We start from the raw sequence: 24813 nt of genomic DNA, 5'->3' as shown, positions 1-24813 counted from the left end.
GCCCCCAGAGATCCCTGCCTCCTGGGATTCATGCCCCGTGTAATCCCCACCCTCTCGATTTTGGGTTGGACTTAATGACTCATTTCTAACAAATACAATACAGCACTAGTGATGGAATATCAATTCTGAGATTAGGATATTATAAAAGCTACCATCTTGGATGCTCTTTCTTGAATCACTTGCCCTTGGGGAAGCCAGCTATCGCATGGTGAGGTAATCCTATAAAGAAACCCACGTGGTGGTGAACCTAGGCCTGCCAACAATTATGTCAGTATACTTGGACTGAGATCTTCCTCCACCTCAGCGGAATCTTCAGATGAGATCACAGTCCCCAACTACAGGTAGACTGCAACCTCATGAAAGAACCCGAACCAGTGGTACTTGGTTAACCTAATTCCTGACCCACTGAGATAAGAAATGTTTGTTGTTTTGAGCTGGCGTAAATTTGGGGGAAATTTATTACTCAGCAATAAATAACTAATGAATGGTGTCATCAGAAAAATTGCCAGGTTAACCGGATAAAAATTAAAGCTTCTGGCTCAATCTGAAAAAAAATATATAAATTTATATATATATTTTTATATTTTATTTTAAATATATATATATATTTTTGAGATAGAGTCTTGCTCTGTCACCTGGGCTAGAGTGCCGTGGCCTCAGCCTAGTTCACAGCAACCTCAAACTCCTGGGCTGAAGCAATTCTCCTGTCCGAGCCTCCCTAGTAGCTGGGATTACAGGCGGGCCACCTGATCTCAAGCGATCCTCTAGCCTCGGGCTCCCACCGTGCTAGGATTACAGGTGTGAGCCACCCTGCCCGGCCTTAAAATTTATTTATTTTCCATTCTGAGACCTGCTTTATTTTGTAAATCATTTTCCTGGAAGTTACGGTTGAGGGGGTGGGTAGAACTCCTATTTCATAAATATGGTTACCAAGCTCCAAACATTAAAAGAAGGAAAAGGAAAACTGAAATGGAAAACGTAAATTGACTTCATTTTGCGGTAATAAAACTCCTGATATACTGATTTGGGGAGAAACACTTAGGATCCTGGAAAATAATAATTTTACTTGTAAAACAAGTAAAATAAATTATTAAATTAGCAAATACGGAATCTAAAAATAAAACAAAAAAATCCATTGACTGAGGACTGAGATTTGTTTACGTAATTTTGTCAAATGAATAAAATTCATTGAGCACCTACTATGTAAGAGATTAGTGCCCCGTAACAGAGAAACAAATAAGAGAAGACAAATTAACATTTTGCCAAATTTTACAACCAAAGTTTGAATGCTACAGCAACTGGCAATACATCATGATCCTAACTATATCGTATGTGTTTACACTGGCATTACTGGGAAGTGGTAGAGAACCAAAAACTGTGCTTAGAAACCAAAATAACACTACTACCCAAAAAGCAACACTTGGGCCTGAAAGAAACCCTTGCCACTTCTTGGCTTTACTTCAGAATGACGCTGAGTTATCACCCGGGGTCCCAAACCGACCTACACCCCAATGGCCTAGTAACAGAAGGAACACACCTATTTCCGCCTCTTCACACTGATTCCTCACTTTTATAAGCCATCACTTCTGTCACTCAAAATGCTTTGAACTGCCATTGGCCCCAAACTCTTGCCGGTCGGCCAGTTTCAACCAACTAGCAAGCACTGGTTGTCTTTATTTCCGAGAAGAAAAGTGAAGGTGTACAGGGAAAGGAAGCGAGAGATCAGAACTATCAAGGCTGACGCTTGTACCTGAGCGACCTGCGATCTCCACCGCCGCCGCGACGAATCTGCCTCCGGGTAGGGGCTTTCAGCCAAAAAGAAAATGGCTCGGCCGGGAACTGGCGCTCAGGCCATGGAGAAGCCGGTTCAAAGCTCACTTGTTCTCGCCGGTGGAGGAGAGGGTGGTGAAAGGACCAGGAACAGCACTAGCCCACTCTGAACTCGGAGAACCTCAAGCTGCAATGGCCAGACCTGCCCACTGTCCGTGTTTTGACGTTTCCTATTGTTGCCGGAAGTGACGTTAGGGCTCCGCGCTTAACAGAGAAGCATTTTTATTTCCGTTGTTTACGATTCGCTATAGATTCTTTGTTTCTCACTTCGCAGCCCGAGCCACTCGGACCATCAAAATTATACAGACTTATAATCCGCAAGTGGCTATTGGACTGAGCATTGAGGAGGCTCTCAGCAGAGTCACTTTCCTCAAGGATCTTAACGAACGCGGTGTGGAATCTGCAGCGAGGAATCCTGGAGCGCTGAGGAGCCCGCGGCTTTGAAGGTTTGACCGCGGCGCGTGGCGGGCTGGAACTCGTCCTTCCAGACACAAACGGTCGGCGCGAGAAGCGCCCCTGGGCGCAGGCGCCGGCAGCGGGGACTCGTTGCTGGAGACGGGGTTCGGGTGACTGTCTCTGGTTGCATGTGCTCTCTCCTCTCCTTGTCCCGCTTCTCTGCTCGGCGGCTGCTGGGTGAGCCACGGGGAGCCGGGAGGCTGAGCCCTGGGTTGGGCGGAGGTCCCTTTCCCTGCTGCCCTTCCCGAGACCCCGGGCGTGGGGTAACGACCAGGTCCGCCTTGTCGTCCTTGTAAATCAAATGGCGGGAGGGGGGCCTTTCTTAGTACCCAACTAGTGTATGCTCTTAGTAACAACGAAGTAGAAAGAATCGTGGCAGCTCATAACATCAGAATTAGGTTGTGATTTAGGATGGGAAGTTACAGATTTGCTGATTGTTACTGGATTCTGAGGTGAGGATCCATCGGGCTCTTCCAGGATACTGACTAGAAGGAAGCAGTTCATATTTTCCTTGCTTTCATTTCCCCGGTGTTTCAAATATTTTCACACCTTCCTTGAAGACTACAGAGTTTTCCCTCACTATAAAGAATCAATCTTGAATTTTTTATTCTTTTTATTCCGGAATTATGGCTATATTAGACGATTTTTTTTTCAGAATTATCTGCAAGCCTTTTAACAGTTTTGTGTGTGAACACAGCAGTCCCACTGAGTCTATACTTGTCCCTTACTCCCTGTTTTCCCAGCTTGCTCAATGCTTTCACTTTCTCAGACTCTTAGAGATGTATTTCCCAATTGTCTATTGTAAAAAGTTTCATAACCTTAATTTTTCCTCATCTTTACTCCTGTATTTTCGAGACGTGGTTTTTAGATATCGAGCGTTCTAATGGCATAAATTCTTAGTCGTGACTGTAATTGTTACAGTGAGTGTAGTTGCTTCATTCTGAACAAAAATCACGTTGATTCCAGTGGCATTCCATTGGGAGGCATCGTTTTAATGACCTTGAACAGCAATGAGATTGAGCTAGGTTAAAACTGCTAGCTAGAGCATGCTGTTTTCACGACCTTTCCCACAGATTTAATTGGGCAGATCTCACTTGTAAACAGAAACTCTGGATAAGCAAGGACATCTTCTTAATGATTGAATCTATGATACAAGCTGAGTAATATCTCCTTTTTTCTTTTAATTTCTTCTGATAAGGGTTATAAGGTGAAAATATTAATTTAGGTTAATTTTCATCATCTCCAAAAATACTGTGTTGAAATGTGCATAAATAGTAGAGTGCCTTATTTCAATCTCTTAATTTTATTATTTTTAAATTTTGTGATAGACTTAATAAAGCCTTTCATGCAAATGTAGAGCAGTAGCTGTAATTTTTTCTATAATCCCATTTCCTTGTCCCTTTATTTTTTTCTGTCCTGTCTTATCACTTATTTCCTTCACCTACAGATCCAAGCTGTACTTGTATCTTACTCTTCAAAATATTAATTCTGCTGGTAATGAAGAGGATGTGTTCCAGGGACATTGTTGTCAGAAATTCCATGACAGAGGTAGAAATAATAATGTAAGAAACATTGAAATGTGTTCCAGGACATCAGATAAAAGAAACATGAAAAGATACCATACAGTGTTACATAAAACAAAATTACATGTACTGGGAAGATGAAATATACATTTGGAAGGACTAAAGGAAGTCTGAGGGAGGAGATACAATTTACATTAAAGTTAAAGACTGTCTTTCAGGAAGAAGGCACCCCTGGAAGAATTGTATTAAGATAGATGGATCTGGAACCTAAAACAGTCTCAGACCCATGATATTGGCCAATGGCAAAACCCAAGAATTGCTTTTTTGCAGTTGTAGCCAGATTAGTTTTTATTTCATCTTTTCCAGAAAAGTAAAGGTTGGTCTTGGAAAATTTCTTTTACTGCTTCCATGTGTCCATTACCCCCAATCATCCTAAAAAATGTTACATAAGTTTTACCTTCTTGGCCAGTGTTTTGCATGATGAGATTTCAGGATCACTTTCTCTTTTTCTAGTTACCTCTCATTTGACTGTACCTGAAATTGCCTCTGCCTAAAAATGTAAATATTTGCTTAAAATAATTGATGGGCTGAAAAATAGTGACTAAAATGCCCATGCACACACTTATAGAAAAGTGTACTCAATAACGTGTTCTTTACCATGTTGATAAAGGAGAGCGGACTAGGAATAGGAAGGAACAGTCACTGTAGCCTGGGAAAATGGCTACAGAAATGGGCAGCTAGGGGCTTAAAGGAGAAAGCTTCCTAAATCTAGGTATTTGCAAATTGCTAGCCTTATTGCCTGTACTTATGTATAGATACAGAGAAGGTATGTAAGGAGATGATTTGTGTCCTGGGCAGTTGCTGGAATTTGGACTAGGTGAAAAGATCATGGTAACTGTTTCACTTGATTTATGAATTGTTCTGGTTTTTTCTTTTTTTGTCATTGTTTTTAATGCCAATGACTTCATTTTAAAGGAGCTTCATTCTCAGAGGATTCATTACTCAAGGTATTGTTATATATTATTTTCGTTCTATGAAGTGTCCACAGAGAATTGAAATAGATATTTTTGAGTAAGTTATTGAGTTTCACCTTACAGATTGACTAGACTTACAGTTCAGAAGCCTTTTACCTCCTTCTAGCAAAGGTTCTCAATCATTTATTTACATATCTACCTATTAATTTTATGATCCTCCTTTGGGAAAAACCTTTGAGAATCTAATGAAAGGCTTACTCCTTGTAATAAAATGAGTTATTTATAAATAAATTCCATAATATTATTTTTTGGGGCAGTTTTAAAAAATGATCCATTTTATTTAAAATCTCAGGTTGTTTAAGTCTTTTGGTTCACACATATATGTATCTCTATTATATACATTATTCAGAATCATGTTTCTATTTCATAAGCCCCATGCTACGTATGTTAGGCTTAGTGGATATCTCCAGTAAGTTTTCCAAAGTAATTGTACCAGTTGACCCTTTCACAGCATAGATATTTCATGTGTTTTGATGCTTTGATGTTAGGTGCATACATACATATTAAGAATAGTTATGTTTTCTTGGAGAATTAACTCCTTTTATCATTATATAACACCTGTCTTTATCCCTGACAATTTTCCTTATTATGATATCTGCTCTGTTTGAAATTAATGTAACTACTCCCACTTTCTTTTGATTAGTGTTAGCATGGTATATTTTCCCCTATTTATTTTTCATCTATATATATCTTTGTAAGTGAATTTCGAATAGATAACATATAATTAGATCTTGTTTTTTGATCCATGCTGACAATCTGGTTCATTTTAAATTCTCACAAGCTGTTTATTTTTTATATCTTCCTATTCTTCTTTTGGACTTTAATATTCTAATGTCATTGAAAATATACTGTTTATTTTGAAATTTTCTGTTATTTCCTGCATTGTCTGTATTTCCACAAAATTTTTCCTTTTTGTATTGGTCTTTCCCTTTCATGCTGAAGGCTTCCTCTTAGTAGTTATTGATCTTTGAGCATATATTTAGTTTTAAACATGAGTGTCTATAAAAAGGTACAAAGCTAAGGCTTGTCAATGGGTGAGTTTTGCATCAGGCTTATTGCGCTCAAGATCTGGCCTCTTCAATGTGGATTTCCTCAAACGTCAATAGTGTTAGCATATTTTTTTTCTCTAGGTCCATCTGCTTTCTGTAGAGTAGAACTTGACAGTCTGCTGCGCTGGAGAACTTGAAGTCTGATTAATAGACTTCTTGTAGCTTTTGATTTAAAGTGAGACATGGGAAAATGAGAAAAAAAAAGAAGAAGAAAGAGAAAAAAATTAGCCTTCTTGAAGCTGAGGCATAGGAGGACGCTATACTGTGCTATATATACACATATATTTATTTATATATATTATGCATGTATTATATGTATATGTATACACATACAATTTTTAAAAAAATATGTTTGCTTTCCAGCACTTTGTTCTGTGCTCTTTGCCATGTCTGATGTTTCCAAATTTGGTGCCTCTTTGATTCACTTTCTTTAGAATGTAAATTTCTTTTTCTCTTTCCAGTGAAGCAAAGAGATAGTTGCCTAGCTGAGTGAGTTATGTGTGTGGGTATAGGAGGGGGTAGGACAAGTAAAAAATCTAGGCTTAGCTACTGCTTATGTAGACTTTCAAATAATCATTCTTATTTAAGCCCCCTGGACTTAACCATCTGCTTTCAGAAGTATGAAGTGCCCCTCATTTGTGAACCTATCTTGCTTCTGTTGGTTTCTTCCTAAATAGCCAGATGGGATTGTTCTGTCTTTGCTCTGCTAGGTTAGTTATCACTTATCCATCTGCTTTTCATTTTCCAAAATTTTGTTGATAACTCTTTTGTCATCTGAAATCTTCTCTGGTTCTCTTTGTCCTGGTGCGTATATGTGATTTTTAATTATTTATTTTCATGTTAGTGGTGGTTAGAGAATAGAAATGAAGGTAGCATGTATTTAATCTGTCATATTTAACCAGATGAAACCTGCATTTTAAAAAACTCATCTATTTTTATTTTTTAGAAAAGGCAACTGATTGGCAACTATGTGAGTTTGGAGCCCTGTGACTCTGACTAAATCTGTGCTAAATTTCTTTGTCTCCATTCTCTACTGATTGTATCATGTAGCCTCTATAAGCATCCAGAATAGTCATTGATGGAAGTTATTTCTACTTGATGCATCTTCTGAAATGGTATTTTATTATTCAAAATAAAGTATTTGGGAGAATGTCATATGAGACACATTGTACGAACAGGAATATAAGGCAAACTTCTTTTTTGTAAGGAAAAAGTTTTGGAGAGTGGAGATAAGCGTACCTTATATTCAGGAATTTATAGTAGATACTAAGGCAGTACTTCACTAGTGGGAAAATAAGTTAGAGGAGAAAGAGCTAGGATAAGATAAATAAAGGTAAGTGCCAATAGGAAATAAGAACAAAATAAAATAGAGAAGCTTCAAAAAATACACAGACTAAACCAGTGTTTCATAAATTTTTATTTTTAGGTGAAAAATTAGATTATTTCAAGAGTTGGAGCTGAATCTATCATTAAATAATGGCAACAGGTGACTTAAAAAGAAGCTTACGGAACCTAGAACAAGTGCTTCGCTTGCTAAATTATCCTGAAGAGGTGGATTGTGTAGGGTAAGCTATAATCTCGAACTTATTTGTATTCTTTTTGCTAGTGATTTGAGATAATATTTGACATGGGGGAAGTACCTAAAGAAAAGTCAGATTTTATCTGGATTGTATTTAAATTTACCTTGAAATGATTAAAATATTTGAGAAAGAGAATTATAGGAGATTATGGCTAAGTATTAATTAATGAAAAATTCCAACCCAAGAGATTTAAAACACCATTTCGAAGCACAGTGTAGGATATGATCTCTGTACAACTTTTAAACACGTAGAAGTATAGTGTTTATTCATGTTATAGATGATAGATTTTATACATTTAAGCCAAGTGTTCTTTTTGATACGGAATATTCTAGTTAGTAGATTTCTTTATGGCAGCCTAAAGATTGTTATTAAACTATTTCATTTAGTAGACCTCATTATGAACCTATCACATTGGATTCCATTTTCCAACTATGACTTATTTATTTTTGTAGTTTATACCAACATACATTCCTGATATATTCATGTCAATCTAATATGGTATTCCATGTTATTCTCTATCCCTTAATATTCTGTTTCTTCATAGCACTTATTTGTACCTTTTATCATTGATTAGTTGATGCAGCAATTAAATGTTTCCCTTCAGCTTAATGTTAATAGAATGTAAGCTGAAGTCTGGGGCTTTGTTTTGTTCACTGCAGTATTGCCATGTGTAGAATTGGGCCTAACACATAATAGGAGTTAATTAGACACTTATTGAATGGATGAGCGTCAAGGGACAAGTCCAGGTTAGGCATATATTCAGGTAGTAGAGTGAAATTTGATTAAACCAACTGCTAAGTAGAATCCTTGAGTACTGAGCTTACATACAAGAATGGATATTCTATTGTATACCTGGGAGAGCTGACCTCAAGAGGAGGTTACAAATGAAAGGACAGTGAGGAGAGCAAGGAGAAAGTTTAGCTGTAATTACTGTCATTATAGGCATTTATGTGAGAAGCAGAAAGTATGAAACAAATGAAATCCATATATGTAGCAATCATCTTGATACCTCAAAATATGAAAATCTTGACATCCAGAACCTGCAGAAACTTAACCAGTTTAAGTAGCCAAGTTTTATTCTTGCCACTTTAAGCATCAACGTTTGAAAAGAACATTTTAGAGGGATTAATTCTAAAGTATGCCAATATTCTCTTGTTTTCTGAATATAATGTTTAAACAGTTGTTGCCCAAGAACATCATTAAGAACAATAACTTTTAGATTATTCTATAACATACTAATATCTGCAGGATCTGTTGAGATTGGTCATGCTACTTGCTGCTTCTCCAAAGAGACTCCCATTACCACTCTCTCCTGGCCACACACACACATGTACCCATAAACATCCCCACCACCACCACCAGTGTAGTTTGATTCTACTTTTTCACATTTTTAATTTTTTCTGCCCATTTAATGTTTTTTTGTGTTAGTATGCCAGTTTGCAATATTTGTTTTTCTTACTATTTCTAATCTGCTAATCCTTAGAATCTAGGTAGCTAAGGTTTTTGAGATTTTTTTTTTAATGTAAGAAGTGTTAAAAGTGGGCCTGGCTGTCATCTATTCACAATGTGCATAAAATGGACAGATTTTGCTGTTCAAAGGTATTTTTTTTATTCCATTTTTGAACTCTGTTCTAGATAGACAAGATTGCCAGAGCAGTTTTCTGATTGGGTAAATATTGTTGTACCTATGAAGAAGCATAAAAGAGTAACAATTTATATTTGTCCTGAAAAACAAAATGCAGTGTTATCATCATATATATGTTCTCTGCCTTTTTAAAAATTTGGGCAGGGATAGGGATATTTATGTCTATGTCTTGAATTTCATGGAAAACATTGATGTTTTGGGTACATGCAATGTTACATCAATTGAACAAATATTACTGGCTAATTGAACAAATACCTCCTGAGCATTGTTGTGGGAGAATCAGTGAAGGTATTTCACATTGAGAAAATAAGACAATTAGAAAACACCGTAAGACAGAGCATGAGGCAGTAGATACTAAGTACCTTGTGAGTCATTCTTGGAGAGATCAGTATAGATCGGAAAAGTTGAGGATGGCTTAACTGTTGTATGGGCAGAGAAGAGTGGGTTACCTTTCTAGACTGGAGGAATTAGCATAAGCAAATAAGGTACAGATTTAGAATGAGCAATAAATGGAAGATAGTAAACTGCTCAGCCTAGTCACAGTACATGCTTTTTCCAGCCCTGCTTTCCTCACCTATAACTTAGAATATTACCTTTGCAAGTTTGTGGTAGAAAGCAAATGAAGTTAATGTAAGAAGTGTTTGCAAAACTACAAAGTGTACTTCAGTACTATAATGTGGTACATTTGTTTTATTAGTAGGAGAAAATGGAATAGATCAAGTAAGACTAAGCTTTGAAAAATCAATAAATGCTATGGTAAATAGACTGTTGGTGCTAGAGAACTGTGGTTATTTATTTATTTGTTGTCAAGAACCAGTGCCATAGAAGAGCTGTAGTAATTTTCTGAGCAAATTAGCAATAGTATTTTATAGTAGTCTGGCTAGATGGGTTTAGAATGGGAGGTGGAATCTAGAGAGTCTCGTATATCACTTAATTATTATGGCTATAGTGTTAAGTTATAAATTACTGACATTTCTAATATTTCTTGATTATCTAACTTTGTGGGATTATACTTATTAAAAGTCATTTTCTTTTTTCCCTGACAGTTTGATAAAGGGAGACACGGCGGCATCTTTGCCAATCATCAGTTATTCTTTTACCTCATATTCACCTTACGTAGCAGAACTTCTGATGGAATCCAATATAGAACTCATAGCAAAGAATGACTTGCGCTTTATAGATGCTGTCTATAAGGTACTTTGAGTCAATGAAACACTAATTATTGTAGAATTTATTGAATGATTTTTAGAAAATAATATTTTAATACTAAATCCTTAAATATATGCAGCATGCATCATTGGCAGAATATTTTCATATGCATTTATCTCATTTAAATGTAGTCCCTGTTGAAATCAAGATGCAATTCAAGTTTGCTTTGTGGATATTTCCTACTCTAATAAATATGGCAACTGGTAACATTTCTCATTGGCTATCATTTGCCCTTTTTATGTCAAATTCCAGTAAAAATTGGTATACTGGTAGAAGTTAGAGAGAAATGTGATCATATTCAGTACAAGTTGCAGTTTATAGAAATATGAGTTAATTTAGTTGTTTGAAAGAAGAAACTAAAACTTTGAGATGTTATATTATTTGATGTCTGAGACAGTGTCTCATTTTATAGCTACATTTGTACTATACTGAATTTAACCCACTATTTGATTTTTTAAAACCTTTTTATCATTAATTTTTTTCTCAATTGCTGTGTTTTTTTTAAAACTTTGTTTTTAATGGTAAAGCCCATTTATGTAATTTAATCTTTTTTTGAAAAAAGTGAAGTTGCATTTGATGAAATAGGAGCTTTTATATGTAGGGTCTCTGTTTAATCTTTCCATTCTTTGTCTCTAATCCCAGAAAGCTTCCATGGAAACCTAAGAGACGTTTCTAGAGTTCCACAGAGTAGCTTTTGGAAACTACTATCTAGTCTATTTCTCTCATTTTATAAATGAGAATTTGAGACGAAAAGGCCTACTGACTTGTCTAAAAATCACGTAATGGAAGAATTATAAACAGAACTATGGCTTTCTGACAGCTGGTATGGAATTCTATTGAGCTAAGGAATTTTTCTAGTATAAATGAGGATATTTAAACATTTCGATGATGCCTATATTTTTTCATCTCTCTCAACAGCCGTTTCTTCTCTGGCACATCTCTAGCTCCCCATTTTCTGCCTGGATACCTCTCTTCCTGGTCAGGACACCAGCCCTGTAAATTTCCTTAACTGTAGTTAATGTCTTGGTCCTCCTTGTCCTCTCAAAGGTGCCCATTACGCTCCTGACCAGGTGGCCATTTATCATTTTGGATTTTAAAAAGAAATTTCTGATTATTACACTGATGTGTTTACTCTTTGCAGCTTCTTCGTGATCAATTTAATTATAAGCCAATTTTGACAAAAAAGCAATTTATCCAATCTGGGTTTGCGGAATGGAAAATCCAAATTGTTTGTGACATTTTGAATTGTGTGATGAAAAAGCACAAGGAATTGAGTACTCTTGAGAAGGTAATTTTATGAATAGATTTTAATGGTAATTTATGATAAGTGGCTCAGTATTTGAATGTATAAAATCAATACCCTAGACAGTAAATTATTATATAGTGCAATTACTGCATTATTCACAGATTTGAGTACCCTTATAAAGCTTATGTTTAACTAGTCACTTATTTTTACACATATATGATTTGGAACTGCTAGTCCTAAATTAACAGTACAAACATAATGCATTTTCATCACTTTTTGGTTTTTAAAAGACATGTAGCCTCATTATTTCTCAGTTACAGTTCATATATGAAAATTCAAATGATAATGAATTTTAACATATTTTATGCTTTCACACAAAATTTGTTATTTTGGCTAATACATTTTTTTTTATTTTAGACTCCATCACAACAAAGAAAGAAAAGCAGCTCTGGTAAATCAGAACCTTGTGTGAACAATGAGAAGATATCTGCAGAAGCTGTTGGTGTTGACATCACCGGCAGGTTTATGACTTCAGGAAAGGTATAAACCTGTGTCATGTAGTGTAAGAGTTATTGATCTAACTAATCGAATACATAAGGTTTACTTTTCTGACTGGCGCCTAGTCAAACACTCTAGTTAGATATCAGAGTGTAGTGATTTTTAACAGTGCATGCCGTAATACTGTCTGGGGAATATTCCTAAAGTTATAAGGAGAGGATAGAAATGTAAAAGTAAACAAGCCTTCTCTTTATACTTCTAAAGTCGAATTCTGCCTCATTTCTCAAACGGAATAGTGATGATTTAGGAAGCTTATATTATACTGTCATCTATATTTGCTTTTAATTATGTATCTGGTGTTTCTAAAACATGGGAACACATGGAGAGCCTACGTTAGTAATAGTGATAGGTTATGATGATTCATTTACACACATTCATGTTTCTATAATCAGGAGTATGAATTATCCAATGACTCATAGTCCTTAAACCTGGCATCTGGTTTTGGGTTAGTGTTTTGAATATTTTCTCATTGCTGGTAGATATCTTCTCTGCCGTTATCTACTTTGAGCACCTGTGGCAAAATGAGTCCAGTGCATTTAGAGGTATAGTTCTTCTATCTTTAAGGGAGATTTAAGCCAAAATGTTATTTCATAGTAAATATACTTTCAGCTGTCTTCCATCTGGGAAATACTCTTTCTGAGACTGAAGGATAGAATACCATACCACATAGAATAATCAATGCGCAATTAGATAAAGAATGTGAATAGTTTCTGGCTGAAGTAAAATCTAGAGAATTATTTCTGCCCTAATTCAAAATACAAGAGTTACATAAATAGAATGATATTTATACTTTTGTATCTTTTATAAAGTGAAATTTTATTGTTATAGGAAAAAGTTCTTTTGCCACTTTTTTTGTTTTTTTTTTGAGACAGAGTGTCACTCTGTCACCCAGGCTAAGGTGCTGTGCTGTCAGCCTAGCTCGCAGCAACCTCAAACTCCTGGGCTCAAGCAATCCTCCTGCCTCGGCCTCCCAGAGTGCTAGGATTACAGGCATGAGCTGCCGCGCCCGACCTGCCACCTTTTTTTAATGTGCCTTTTTTGCTCTAGGTAATGAGGACAATAAGAAAAGGAATTATAGGAGACATGGGACCTGGCACAGTGGCCCACGCCTGTAATCCTAGCACTCTGGGAGGCCGAGGCAGGAGGATCACTTGAGCTCAGGAGTTCGAGACCAGCCCGAGCAAGAGCGAGACCTCGTTTCTACTAAAAATAGTAAAATTAGCCGGGCTAAGTGGCATGCACCTGTAGTCCCAGCTACCTGGGAGGCTGAAGCAGGAGGATCAGTTGAGCCCAGGAGTTTGAGGTTGCAGTGAGCTATGATGACAATACTGCACTCTGAACAAGACAACAGAGTAAAACTCTGTCTCAAAAAAAAGGAGAGAGAGACATGGTTTCTGAATAAATGCCCATACTTCTTGTCAACTTGCATTCCTAGTTCATCTAACTTTTGTTTGTTTTATATGATTTTATTTTCTAACTGCTAAGTTATTTTTATCTTGTATTCTTCTCCAGCTAGAACATGTATAAACGGAGATTTTCTTATACTGATGTTTTTGTACCTTTATTGTGCTTAGCACAGGATTAGGCGCATTGTAAGCATTTATTAAATATGAGTTGATATAACTCAATGTACTTTTAAGTATTCTATTTAAGTATGGGGTTGAGGAGTAATCTAAATTGTTCTAACAAAGAAAAATGTACAATTTCAAAACATTAGATTTGTTTTTAAATGTCTTAAAGCAAAGTTTTCTTTGTAATCTATCAAAATTTAGTGAATTACATTAGATCTTTAATTATCAGAAATTAGAATAAGTATTAAAAATTCTAAGATTTAGAAAAGTTAGAGTCTAAGTACATTTCTTTGTTGACAGGCAAAAGTTAAGTCAGTGTTAAAGGAAATTTTCTCCTTTCTTAGTGCCTTACACAGAGTGCTGTTTGTGATTTCTTTCACAGTTTTTATAGTACATATACAGACTGTGGAATACGAAGTAGGCAGAAGATTCCTACGTAAATGTGCAGTTTGACCTACTGCCTTTTGTCAGGCCTTTCCTTTTGTCATTATTAAGTTTGAATTATAAGCTGAAGGTCTATTATATTGTGGATTGTTTGATAGAAAAAAAGTTTAATGAGTCCTCACAGAGCCAGTTTTTGGTTATTTATATGTGAATTACATGGTAACCATTTTTAAAAATAACTTTTGATTATGGAATGTTATAATCATTTATAAAACCCATCATCTATTTTCAACAATTTATTAATTTTTTGCTAACCTTGTTTCATCTTTATTCCTCAACATCTTCCCTCCCCAAACTGGAACATTTTGAAACAAATACTAGACATCATTTAATAAATATTTCAGTGTATTTCTTAAAATATAATAATGCTTTTAAAAATCATAACCACAATTTTAGCATCACACATAAATTATTAGTAATATTAATAATTATAATGTTTTAAAAATGTGCGGTAATTTAAACTTCTTAAAATCTTTAAAGGAGGATTGGTGTTCCTTTTGCAGATTACTGTGTATGCTTAAAATAATTGTGGGAGGAAAACATGGAAGCATTTCTTACATATTTTTCTCTATGCAGAAGAAAGCTGTGGTGATCCGGCACTTGTATAATGAAGATCGCGTTGACAGTCCTGAAGATACATTAATAGGTACAGTAACAGAAGTTACTGAAGCAGTTGCTGTATCTGCCTTACAGGCTACTGAAATAAAGATACCTGAAGTAAAAGTCCCTGAAATCAAGGCTGAGCAGCAAGTAAGAATTTTAAACTTCTTTAAGAGATGCTAATATTTCTTACCTTGATGTATATGATTATTTCAGCTTCTAAATTTTGGGATACTTCTAGCCTTTTAATTATTAATCATGACATATTACCTATGCTATCATTATGTAAGAATCAATATGTCTTACTGTATATAATTCAGCAGATATTTGCTGCTTATGTTTATGGTATTGGGCCAAGTGTTACGGGGAATGCAAAGAAGACGACGTGATACTTGGCTTCAGGAGATTCACTACTTTGTACGGCGGAGGTTCTCTATCACCTTTTCCTGTATTGGTGAATGGAAGAGATTGACACTCCATTGCCTTTTCATTTTGCTTTCTGGGTCCTTGTCCTTTTCTGTCCCTCTTGGAATACCATTTCTATTGCTCTTTTTACGAACTTTCTACTGTTTCTATTAAAACTTTTTTTCATCTTTTTATGTCTTGTGATTTCTATGCATCTCAGTATATCAGTATTCAGTTGGCACTTATAAAAACTACCGGATGGCCATAGGAATTATTTCCTGTTATATGGCAAACTGAGCAAACTCAATGCATTGTCATTTTGTCATTTCCTCTTAGCTTTGTGCTAGGTGTTATTTCAAGATGCTAGTTAATGACAAATTAATTCAGTTACTCTTCACAAGAATCATAAAAAGTAGGGACTAATATTATCTGTACATTTTTTGCAGGTGATCATAAATCCAGATGAACTAATTTAAGTGTCTAAGTAGTCTGCCTCCAGAGATAGCACTCTTTACTTTCATATTGTACTGCCTCTCCTAACTATTGAAATAACACAATGGAAATGGGAATACACTGGTTTTAAAGGAATTTCAATTTGTATAGTATTTTAAATCTTTCTAATCATTTTAGGACATAAAAGTTAATCCTGAGATTACTGCGCTACAGACTATGCTTGCTGAATGCCAAGAAAAGCTTAAAAAACTGACCTGGATAGAGAAAAGGTTAGAATGCTTGGAAGAAAAAATGAAAGGAAAAGTGTTGGTAAATGAAAAGACCTGGACTAATCTTCTAAGCCGTGTCACTCTTCTTGAAACAGAACTACTTTTGTCTAAAAAGGTATTTACTTTTCTTTGCATTTATAGAATATATCAGATACAATAAAGTATTTCTTTTATTGTTATGTACATGCTTTTTTTAAAGTGCTAAATTCAAGAATATTTAGGTAATGGGAAAATGTTTAGTTAGAATGAAGTCTTATTAAAATATAGCCCATTTTGTTGTTGCTGTGGCTATTGTTTTTCTCGCCATCAAATGAGATAATCTGAAAAACCTGTATGTTGACCTTTTAGAGCTATGAATAATACTTGAAGTAATTAAAATAAGGTAAGAATATGATTGACTTTGTTTAGGAAAAGGTTGAAATTATTTCATGTCTTTTAATAGTACAAATGGTCTATTTTCACAGGGTAAAGAAAAAGAAAAATCAGTACAGGAAAAATTAAAAGTATAACTCTTCCTTTCTTTTTGTAACTGATTTGTTTCAATCATATTATGAATTTCATAGAAATAGTTACCATATCAGCCATTGCGTTATCAAATCTGAGAAATTTGGTTTTTTTACTCAGGATTTCAACTTCTGGTCTATCTTTCCTTCCTAGAGAGTGAAGTTGGTAAATTTAAGAAGTTTGATATCTGCTTCCACATTTAAAAGACTATTTCTTATTCATAGGAATATATAGTATATATATTGCTTTATAAATAAAAAATTAAAAAATAATTTAAAATATTTAAACGTTTATCATACCATCTTTATATTTTAGGCTGGACAGTAAGAATATAAAATTAGAACATTTTTGTTTTTCATTCTAAATATCTAACTGTATTATTCCAGAGTGATGAATATATAGAGTATAATGAAATGAGTGAAGACTATGCTTCTAGTAGTGACATGGATCTTCTGAATGCTGGTAAGTTCTTAAATGGTATTAGAATTGGTGGTATGATAAGGAGTTTTCAGAAAAATAAGTTTATGGGTACCTGGTAATTTTAATATTCCCAAGCCTTATTGTTTAAAAATTACAAAGCTCTTAGAACAAAGAAAATAATGAACCAACAGACTACTAACAGCAAGGATTGCTTAAGAAGCCAGCCTATTATTATTTTACATGATACAGTGGGTGAATAAAGTTCAGTGTACAAAATTATAAATTTTTAGAGATATTTTACTTTTTTAATCATTCTAGAATTTTATAATTGGCATCCAAGTTTTCTAACTTAAGTAATATCTTTCCCATATGAAATAATGTATGTGAGAGAAGAAAACATTTGTTAACATCTGTGGATGTTTAACATCATAAAATCTTTCAGCTACTACATATATAACAATAATAATAGCACTACACTTTCTAGCACTAACTATGTACCTGGCATTGTTCCAACTGATTTATTAGCTCATTTAATTCTCAAAGCAACCATATGAGATAAGTACTATTATTACTTATATTTCACAGATAAAGAAACTGTGGTACAGAAAGATTAAGTAACTATGCAGTGGTCACACAATTATTGAATGGTGGAGCAAATTTGAATCCAGGCAACTGTCTTTGAAGTTATTTATTAACCACTGCATGTTAGTACAGATGCCCATTTCATTACACAAAGAACAATTTCAGTGATTAGGTTATTAAATATAATTATTTGATGTGCTATTTAAGGCAACTAAATTTACTACAGACTATAGGTTTCAGATATGGTAAAATGTTGACTTTTTTCCCATTTATCCATCCATGTATTTATTCAACAGATATCAAAGCCAAAACTTTATCTTATGGTCTGTCTAGCAGACAGAAAATACGTCTGTACTTCTGTCTCTAGTATCTGCATTTGGTAGAGCTCAAATATTTACACATTAAAAGAATATTGAATGCCTACTATTTGCAAAACATTGCCTTTTGCAAGTTTGATTTTATACGTTCAGGCTTATTACTTTTTAATATTATTGTAGAATATACCTTTAACCTATTTAGAAAACACATAGCCAGATTTAAGCCACTGTGCTAGGTAGGACATAGAGTAATGAGCAGATAGGCCACTATTTGAAGTGGATTATAGATTATGAATAGGGTAAACATCTGGTCTCATAGATTGTATAATCTGATCTAGATTAATAGACTCAAGTTTATAAAGACTTACACATTATACCGTACATATACATGCTACTTGGAAGCAGAGAGTCTGATTTCATTTGGATACAGAGAGCAAGAATTTACCACTCTGGTCTTAGGATCATGTTAAATCAGGTATAGTTTTTGTGAGGTTCCAGATTTGTTTTGCCTTTATCAGAAATTCAGTGTTCCAGGGGGAGCTGTAAGGCATCTCAGTGTCTCAGTGAGAGTGAGTTAGGACAGGCTTTTAAGGACTGAGGTTGCACTGGGTGATTTTGGAGAGGGTTTAAGGAAGCAAGGGCTTTTCTGATTTGGGTGCTGTCAGGAAGCAGAGCAATTTGATGATGGGATGGTAAGAATGAAATGGAGGTGAAATTTTTAGTGTAAAAGAAGCATTCATGTTAACGGGGGAGGAGCTGTATCTGGTCATTTTTATGGTTACATGATCCTTGTTCTGTCTGTGTTCAGACATGACAGTGGTTTTGTGTCTTTTTGTTTCATTCATATAATGAAGTGACCTCATGTGATGTTATTTTCTATGTCATTATTTATACTTAATAGGGGATATAGTATTTTAGGTGCTAATTGCCAGATAGGCCATGAACTGTCAGGGCTGTTTTTTGTTTGTTTGTTTGTTTGTTTTGCTTTGTTTTGTGCCTTTTTCCTGTCAGGAAAAAAAAATATTACTAATAAAGATGTGGCACCACAAAAGAGTGTGGTTTGTTCCAGTGTGATTAGAAGGAAGGGTACATGTGGGCACATGAAAGAAGTTGAAGCAGAAGAGTAAAAAGATCAAATCATGTAGTTTATCCCAGAGTCCTAGAAAGATTGTTACCAAAGCTAATATTCTCAGATTTGAGTTTCAGAAAGATTATCATCATAGCAGAATAGTGATTTCCCAGATGAAAGACAGACAGGCAAGGACAGTAATTTGAAGGGTATTTTAGTGATCATTATTTTGGAATAATAATGAGGATCTCTACTAAGGCAGTGATACTGAAGTTAAAGAGCATGTGATTTATTTGGGAGATATTTAGATGTTAAAATTGATAAGCCACAATTACTGCTAGAAGCAGAAGGGGTAAAGGAAATGGAAAAAGTTAAGACTGGCTATTTACTTATGCTTGGCTCCTGTGAGTGAGTAGATGGTTGTTACTCTTTAATAAGACAGAGAATTTAGAAGGAGGAGAAGCTTTGAGGAAAATAATAAGTTCACTTTTGAACTTATTAAATTATATATGAAACACTTAAGACAAAATATCCTCCAGAAATCAGTTGGATATGCATATCGGTCCTGGATTTGGAAGTACTGGCTTACAAATTACTAAACAGTAAAGGAACCAACTGGTTCTCTTAATGGATAGGGTGATAATCCTCCAAAGTTGGCAGTGAAAGATTAATGGTCACATGGAGAGAGTTGGCTGGAAGATCTAGCGTTACAAGATTCCCTTTCTTCACAGAGGTCTCTCAGCAGTCACCACTGGCTGATACTTCATAACAGCTGGCATCAGGGGTCAGCGCTTTCCCCTTTTATTTTCAACCTGAACTTAGTTACCAGTTCTTTTCTCAATCCCCTGTAGCAGAGCTGAGAAACCATTAATGTTTAAGCAAGTACGACTTTACTAAAGGCTCAGGAGAGCAATAAAAAAATTATCATAGAAAGTAACATGCACTTAACTGGTCTGGCTATTAAATACAGCTGGTGTTCTGCATATGCCCCACTCTATAACTGCTGGAATCCCCTATAGGGGTGTGTCTCTGCATAGCCTACCAGGCTGCCTAATCCCAGCTTGCTCCCACAATGAGGCATACCTTGTGTAAGGCTACATGCCACAAAGTCTGGACCCCAAAAAGCAAGGCTAAGAGAGCCATTCCTTCACCTTCTATTTGTCTGTCTTTCCAGTCCTGTTTCACTGTCCTAGGGCTCCCCTCTTTTTGGAATGACATAAGACCTGTTCAGTACGTTCAGAGGGTACGTATTTCTACCCATAGAAAATAATTATTTCACATTATTCCTTAAAATTACCTATTGTCCACAGCTCCTGCTAAAAGATCTGGGTCTAGGTAGCCTTCAGAGTTGTACCATGTGATCTTGCCCCCCAGCTTAACTAAGTAGACCAAGAGTAGACACCTAATCTAGATAATACCAGTCCAAAGGGTGTGGAACCAAATTACATTCTCTCTCTTAGGATTTGGATTTAGGACAAAGGAGTAAGTCATTCAAATGTTGTCGACCCTGGACTGGGCTAGCCATGTGGTCCAAGTTAATGCTGGTGAGTATGCTGAGAAAGCCATTCTACGGAGAAAAGCACAGGAATGGAACAAATGGCAAGAAAAATTGGCAAAAGAGACTGTGGTTCCCTGAGAGATGAAAGCTAAAGTCTATTGGTTGTTTTAGTCCTTATGTGTTAAATGTTGTTTCCTAATTGAGGTTATCTGTGTAGACGTACAATAAAGCTATCTTTATGGAAACCAGATTAAATGGGTGTCTGATTTTTTTTTTTTTTTTTTGGCCTTGTTTTTGTAGCCAACGTATTCTGACTTGAGTTTGTAGGATTGATTCAACAGGAGCATGTTTTATTTGTAATGTTCTCTGATTCTGTTCTAGGAAAGACTTGCTATCATTTTGTCCAACTGATACCTGAAATGCTGTTTTTCAGTTTTTTAGAAAAAGAAATCTGTGGATCTTAAATTTTTTAAGCATTATTTCTTTCCAGATGTGTCAACTCAGAATAGAATGTTTCTTGATTTTTATAAGGTATATGTAATAAATTTTAGTAATTATTGCTACTTGCCACGAACAATAGTAAAAAATATGTGGGCCAGGCAAGGTGGCTCACGCTTGTAATCCTAGCACTCTGGGAGGCTGAGGCGGGTTTATTGCTCGAAAGGTCAGTGGTTCAAGACCAGCCTGAGCAAGAGGGAGACCCCGCCGCTACTGAAAAAAAATAGAAAGAAATTATCTGGATAACTAAAAGTATATAGAAGAAATTAGCCAGGCATGGTGGCACATGCCTGTAGTCCCAGCTACTCGGGAGGCTGAGGCAGAAGGATTGCTTAAGCCCAGGAGTTTGAGGTTACTGTGAGCTAAGCTGACACCACAGCACTTTAGCCAGGGCAAAAGAGCAAGACTTTGTCTCCCAAAAAAAAAAAAATTTGTGAAATCCTCAGACATTGCAGAATAAAAGCATCATGACAAATTCATTGATATTATTTACTATAGATACCACCATTTTTTCCTTATAATTCCTACACAAGGCTGTTGAGGATGTCAGCATTTTAAGAAAAGAATATACATGATTCAGTATGTTTTATTTAAAAATAAATTGTTACCTGTTTATTCAGAGTTATTGCTATCATGACAATGATTATATTGCCTTTAGTAATTTTTATCAGCTAATTTTTAACATCTAGATCTAAGCTGTTATCTTAAGAATACTAAAAACTCATCTTTGATCTATAACTACCAATAGCTTTTTTTTTAAATAAAATAACATTTTTCTTCCACCTATAAATAACACTTTTGGATATTTGACTCTACTGTGAGAGGAAAAGGTAACCTAAATCTTAATTTCTTCACAGATAGAAAAAGCAAAGTAGAGAGACCAGCAAGTATTCCTCTGTCCTCTGGTTATTGTACAGTATCCACAGATTCAACTCCCAGAGCCTCGACTATTAATTACTGTGGTTTGAATAACATTTCTGAGGTAAGAAAAACTGGCAACTGCTTAGATGATTTCCTTTCTAAGGTCAGGACAACAAGCATTAGTTTTAGTTGTATATACTGTTGGCAAGAAAAACAGCAAAACTGTAAATCTTAATCTCTCAAAAATTCTTTGTGATAAGTAAACAGTACTTAATGCAATGTTTCAGACTGTGTTTTGTATGTTCACGGTCCATCTTTGATGATGGTTTACTTTAAGAAATCGCCTAAATTTGTTGCTTTTTAAATTAAAGGAAACAACAATCCAGAAAATGGAAAGGATGAAAAAAATGTAAGTAACAGAAAGGGGCAACAGAAATTCATTTCTCTCTAGGGAATTGTATTGGATTACAGTATATATAGAATGTGCATATGTGTTTCAAACCTTAAAGGTCTCTCAATCAGGTGTGGAATTTCCTTCAGGACTCCAGTGGATAATAAATCCACCTACAGTTATGTGTTTGTGAGATGAGTCACTGTTTTGGTTTCCAACAAGTGATATAAAACATTGTTAATGGAATTAACTGCGGATTAAAGAGTGCAGAGATATTTTTGGTTGGTAGTTTATCAACAGTATTATCTATTTCTGATAACGGATTTATCAGAATATTAAGTAATATATAGATGGATGGTTTGGAGATATTTTCAGTTATTAATGTATCACTGGTCCTTATTAGTAAGTTATTGATAAGATAATACTAAAAATGGTGTTTTATCCAGTACAAATAAAATTACATATGATTTTTTAAAGAGCAGTTCAAAGGAAATATAAAACCGTATATGAGATTATTGTATAGCTACTACTTTAAAAAACTGTAATATTCTTTTGAAATCTGAAAAGTACTGAAATAACTTACACTCCAAGAATATACGACTCCAAAAATATAATTGACTCTAGTTGTTTTTCTTCTGGCCGTACTGTACTTAGGTTTACTCATAGTAACTGTACTTATAAATAAGGAAAATATTCAAATTATTTCTGGCTAAAAAGCATAATTTCAACAACTTAAATCCAATGCTTCATTATGAATTATTTGTTTTACTTAATATATTATTTGTTTATTATATTTCAGGTTTGAAGAAACTGCAGAGTTACTGAAATGTCCAAATCATTAATTGTAGAATTTTCTGCATGAACTTCTCTAGGACTTTGGCTACTGTACATGTTGTATATTTTAAGAATTCTTTATACAATCTTAATATATTGCAATATTTTTATTAACAATTTGAATTCCATTTGGTGTGTGAGTTTTTTCATTCATTATTGAATAAATACTTTAATATTTTTGAGCTATGATTTTACTCTGTTTCTCTTCTCTTAGGAAAAACTTATGTTCCAGTACATTTCTCTTACAGAGTGAAGTCATTACAGCACTGTATTTTCTGTGTTGACATTTGTTGGCAGTGTGCTAAGTAATATGTTTTTTAAAGTACAGGCTTGAGGACCATGGTTTACATCCTGTTGGAAACATTCCAGCTGGGACTTGCATATTGTACCCAGGAGGCTCTCATGTATACCATCTTGCCATCTGTACTGACAAGTGTGTTGTAATGAAAAGTTAAAAATGCTCATCAAAAATTAAATAATACAAAATACAGTTATTTCATGCTTAATCAAAAAGCAGCAACACCTTTTCAATTAACACTGAGAAATTAAGAGTAAGATTCTCCTTTTATATTTGGAAGCAGGTCTGAAAGTTCACTGTAAGAAACATGTTGAGTATTTTAGTATTCTATTCTGTAACAAACTTTAAGACCAACATTATAAGGTACACAGTGAGGTGTTTTGTTTTGTTTTTTAATGATGGGAAGTTATCAATTTTTTTTGGAGAAGCCTTAGATGAAGTTAAATGAAAAAAATTAAATTCATTTTAAAAGTTACTATATTATCTTTTTTAAACTTTATAAATAATCTTGGATGATCCTTAAGAAAATTGACTCCATTATTTGGAAGGAAAAAAGGAGAGTGTTTTTTCTTTTTTATTCTGTAGATTGATTATATTTTATTTATTCATCTGTTTATATTATGCATGTATAATTCAGTATTTCACTGTCAAATATAAAACATTAACTTTAAATCATAATTATAAGTAAAAATAACTTTTAAGAGCATTTTTAGTATTCTAATAAATGCTATTAGACTTTAAAATTGAGAACTTTTATGTTAGCATATAGAAGCATACAGCCTTGAATTTAGTAGAGTTTCAGCAAATATTTCTAGGATTAATGAAGCCTATTAGCTTTATTTTTTCAATTACAAGACAGATACATTTATAAAAATCAAGAGATTACAGTTATAAGAAAAAACTACTATATCAGTATGATTTCTAAAATATCGGCACTAGCGTGGAATTATAGCACCACCTTGTGGTTCTTATGCCAATATTTTATCTTTTTTTTAAAATACATGATTTACCATAAACCGTAGGACCATATTTTCCCGTTTGAAAAACTCAATTTCAATTTTAAAAAGAAACCTTTTTGAAGTTTTCTTGTGTAAGACAGAAGAAAAGGTAAGTCTCTTTCTCTTTATCTCTTTCTACCCTCCTTTTTTTCCTTATATAGTGTAGACATACACACAATTGGATGATTTAAAACATTTCTAATTGCCTAGTGTATGTATAGTGTGCAAAATATAAGTATATATTGAAAATACTATAAAATGTTTCATATATAATCACATAGAAATTTGTGATCCAAATTCTCGTATACTTTCATCTAACAACTATGTAACAAGAAGTAATAAAATCATTTGATGATAACACTGTATGTTTACACTTACAAAGGATCTCCTTATGCTATTTTGACAATATAATCTTAGGAAATATAAAGCAAATTTGACTTCATTGAAGTTATTGAAGGGATAACCAAATTATTTATTATTTTTAAAGAGTTTTCTTTTTCTTGGCAATTTGGTAAGTGGTTTATAACCGTAAACCAGCCCCTTTTGATTAACTTGAGAAGGTGAAGTAGGGGAGTTCTAGAGAGATCTGAAGCTACATAATTAACCTTTAGTTAACTAACTCCAACCCCTTCATGCTTTCTTAAGCTGGGTGAAAAAGCTTTATACTACCA

General features: G+C 34.5%; 2 protein-coding genes across 8 annotated transcripts in view; one reads left to right on the top strand and one right to left on the bottom strand.

Annotated features, from left to right (window-relative positions):
- FBXO8 (F-box protein 8) overlaps positions 1–1919 on the bottom strand; it is a 37888-nt gene extending 35969 nt beyond the window's left edge. Inside the window, exon 1 of one of the 2 annotated variants that reach the window (XM_045552486.1) lies at positions 1751–1919. The gene's annotated coding sequence lies outside the window, so the exon portion shown is untranslated. The remainder of the gene's footprint in view (positions 1–1750) is intronic. The other variant, XM_045552485.1, reaches the window with a different exon arrangement.
- On the top strand, positions 1693–23345 carry CEP44 (centrosomal protein 44). 6 transcript variants are annotated; one of them, XM_045552483.1, is made up of 11 exons: positions 1693–2463; positions 7319–7457; positions 10164–10311; positions 11468–11614; positions 11990–12112; positions 14722–14895; positions 15781–15987; positions 16763–16838; positions 21618–21742; positions 21993–22030; positions 22812–23345. In XM_045552483.1, exons 2-11 carry the CDS (start codon positions 7369–7371, stop codon positions 22852–22854), a joined length of 1170 nt encoding a protein of 389 aa, XP_045408439.1. In that variant the 5' UTR covers positions 1693–2463; positions 7319–7368; the 3' UTR covers positions 22855–23345. The 6 variants fall into 6 exon arrangements, 5 of the variants coding, with proteins under 5 accessions (XP_045408439.1, XP_045408437.1, XP_045408438.1 ...); XR_006735434.1 differs by lacking the exons at positions 21993–22030; positions 22812–23345 and adding an exon at positions 20225–20308 and having other exon boundaries at positions 21618–21705; XM_045552481.1 differs by having other exon boundaries at positions 1693–2276; positions 21618–23028.
- The last annotated feature ends 1468 nt before the right edge of the window (positions 23346–24813 follow it).

This window comes from Lemur catta, chromosome 5 (assembly GCF_020740605.2).
Source record: "Lemur catta isolate mLemCat1 chromosome 5, mLemCat1.pri, whole genome shotgun sequence".
Classification (NCBI taxonomy): domain Eukaryota; kingdom Metazoa; phylum Chordata; class Mammalia; order Primates; family Lemuridae; genus Lemur; species Lemur catta.
The sequence above is the reverse complement of the archived record's forward strand: the minus strand, read 5'-3'. Positions and strand labels throughout refer to the sequence as shown.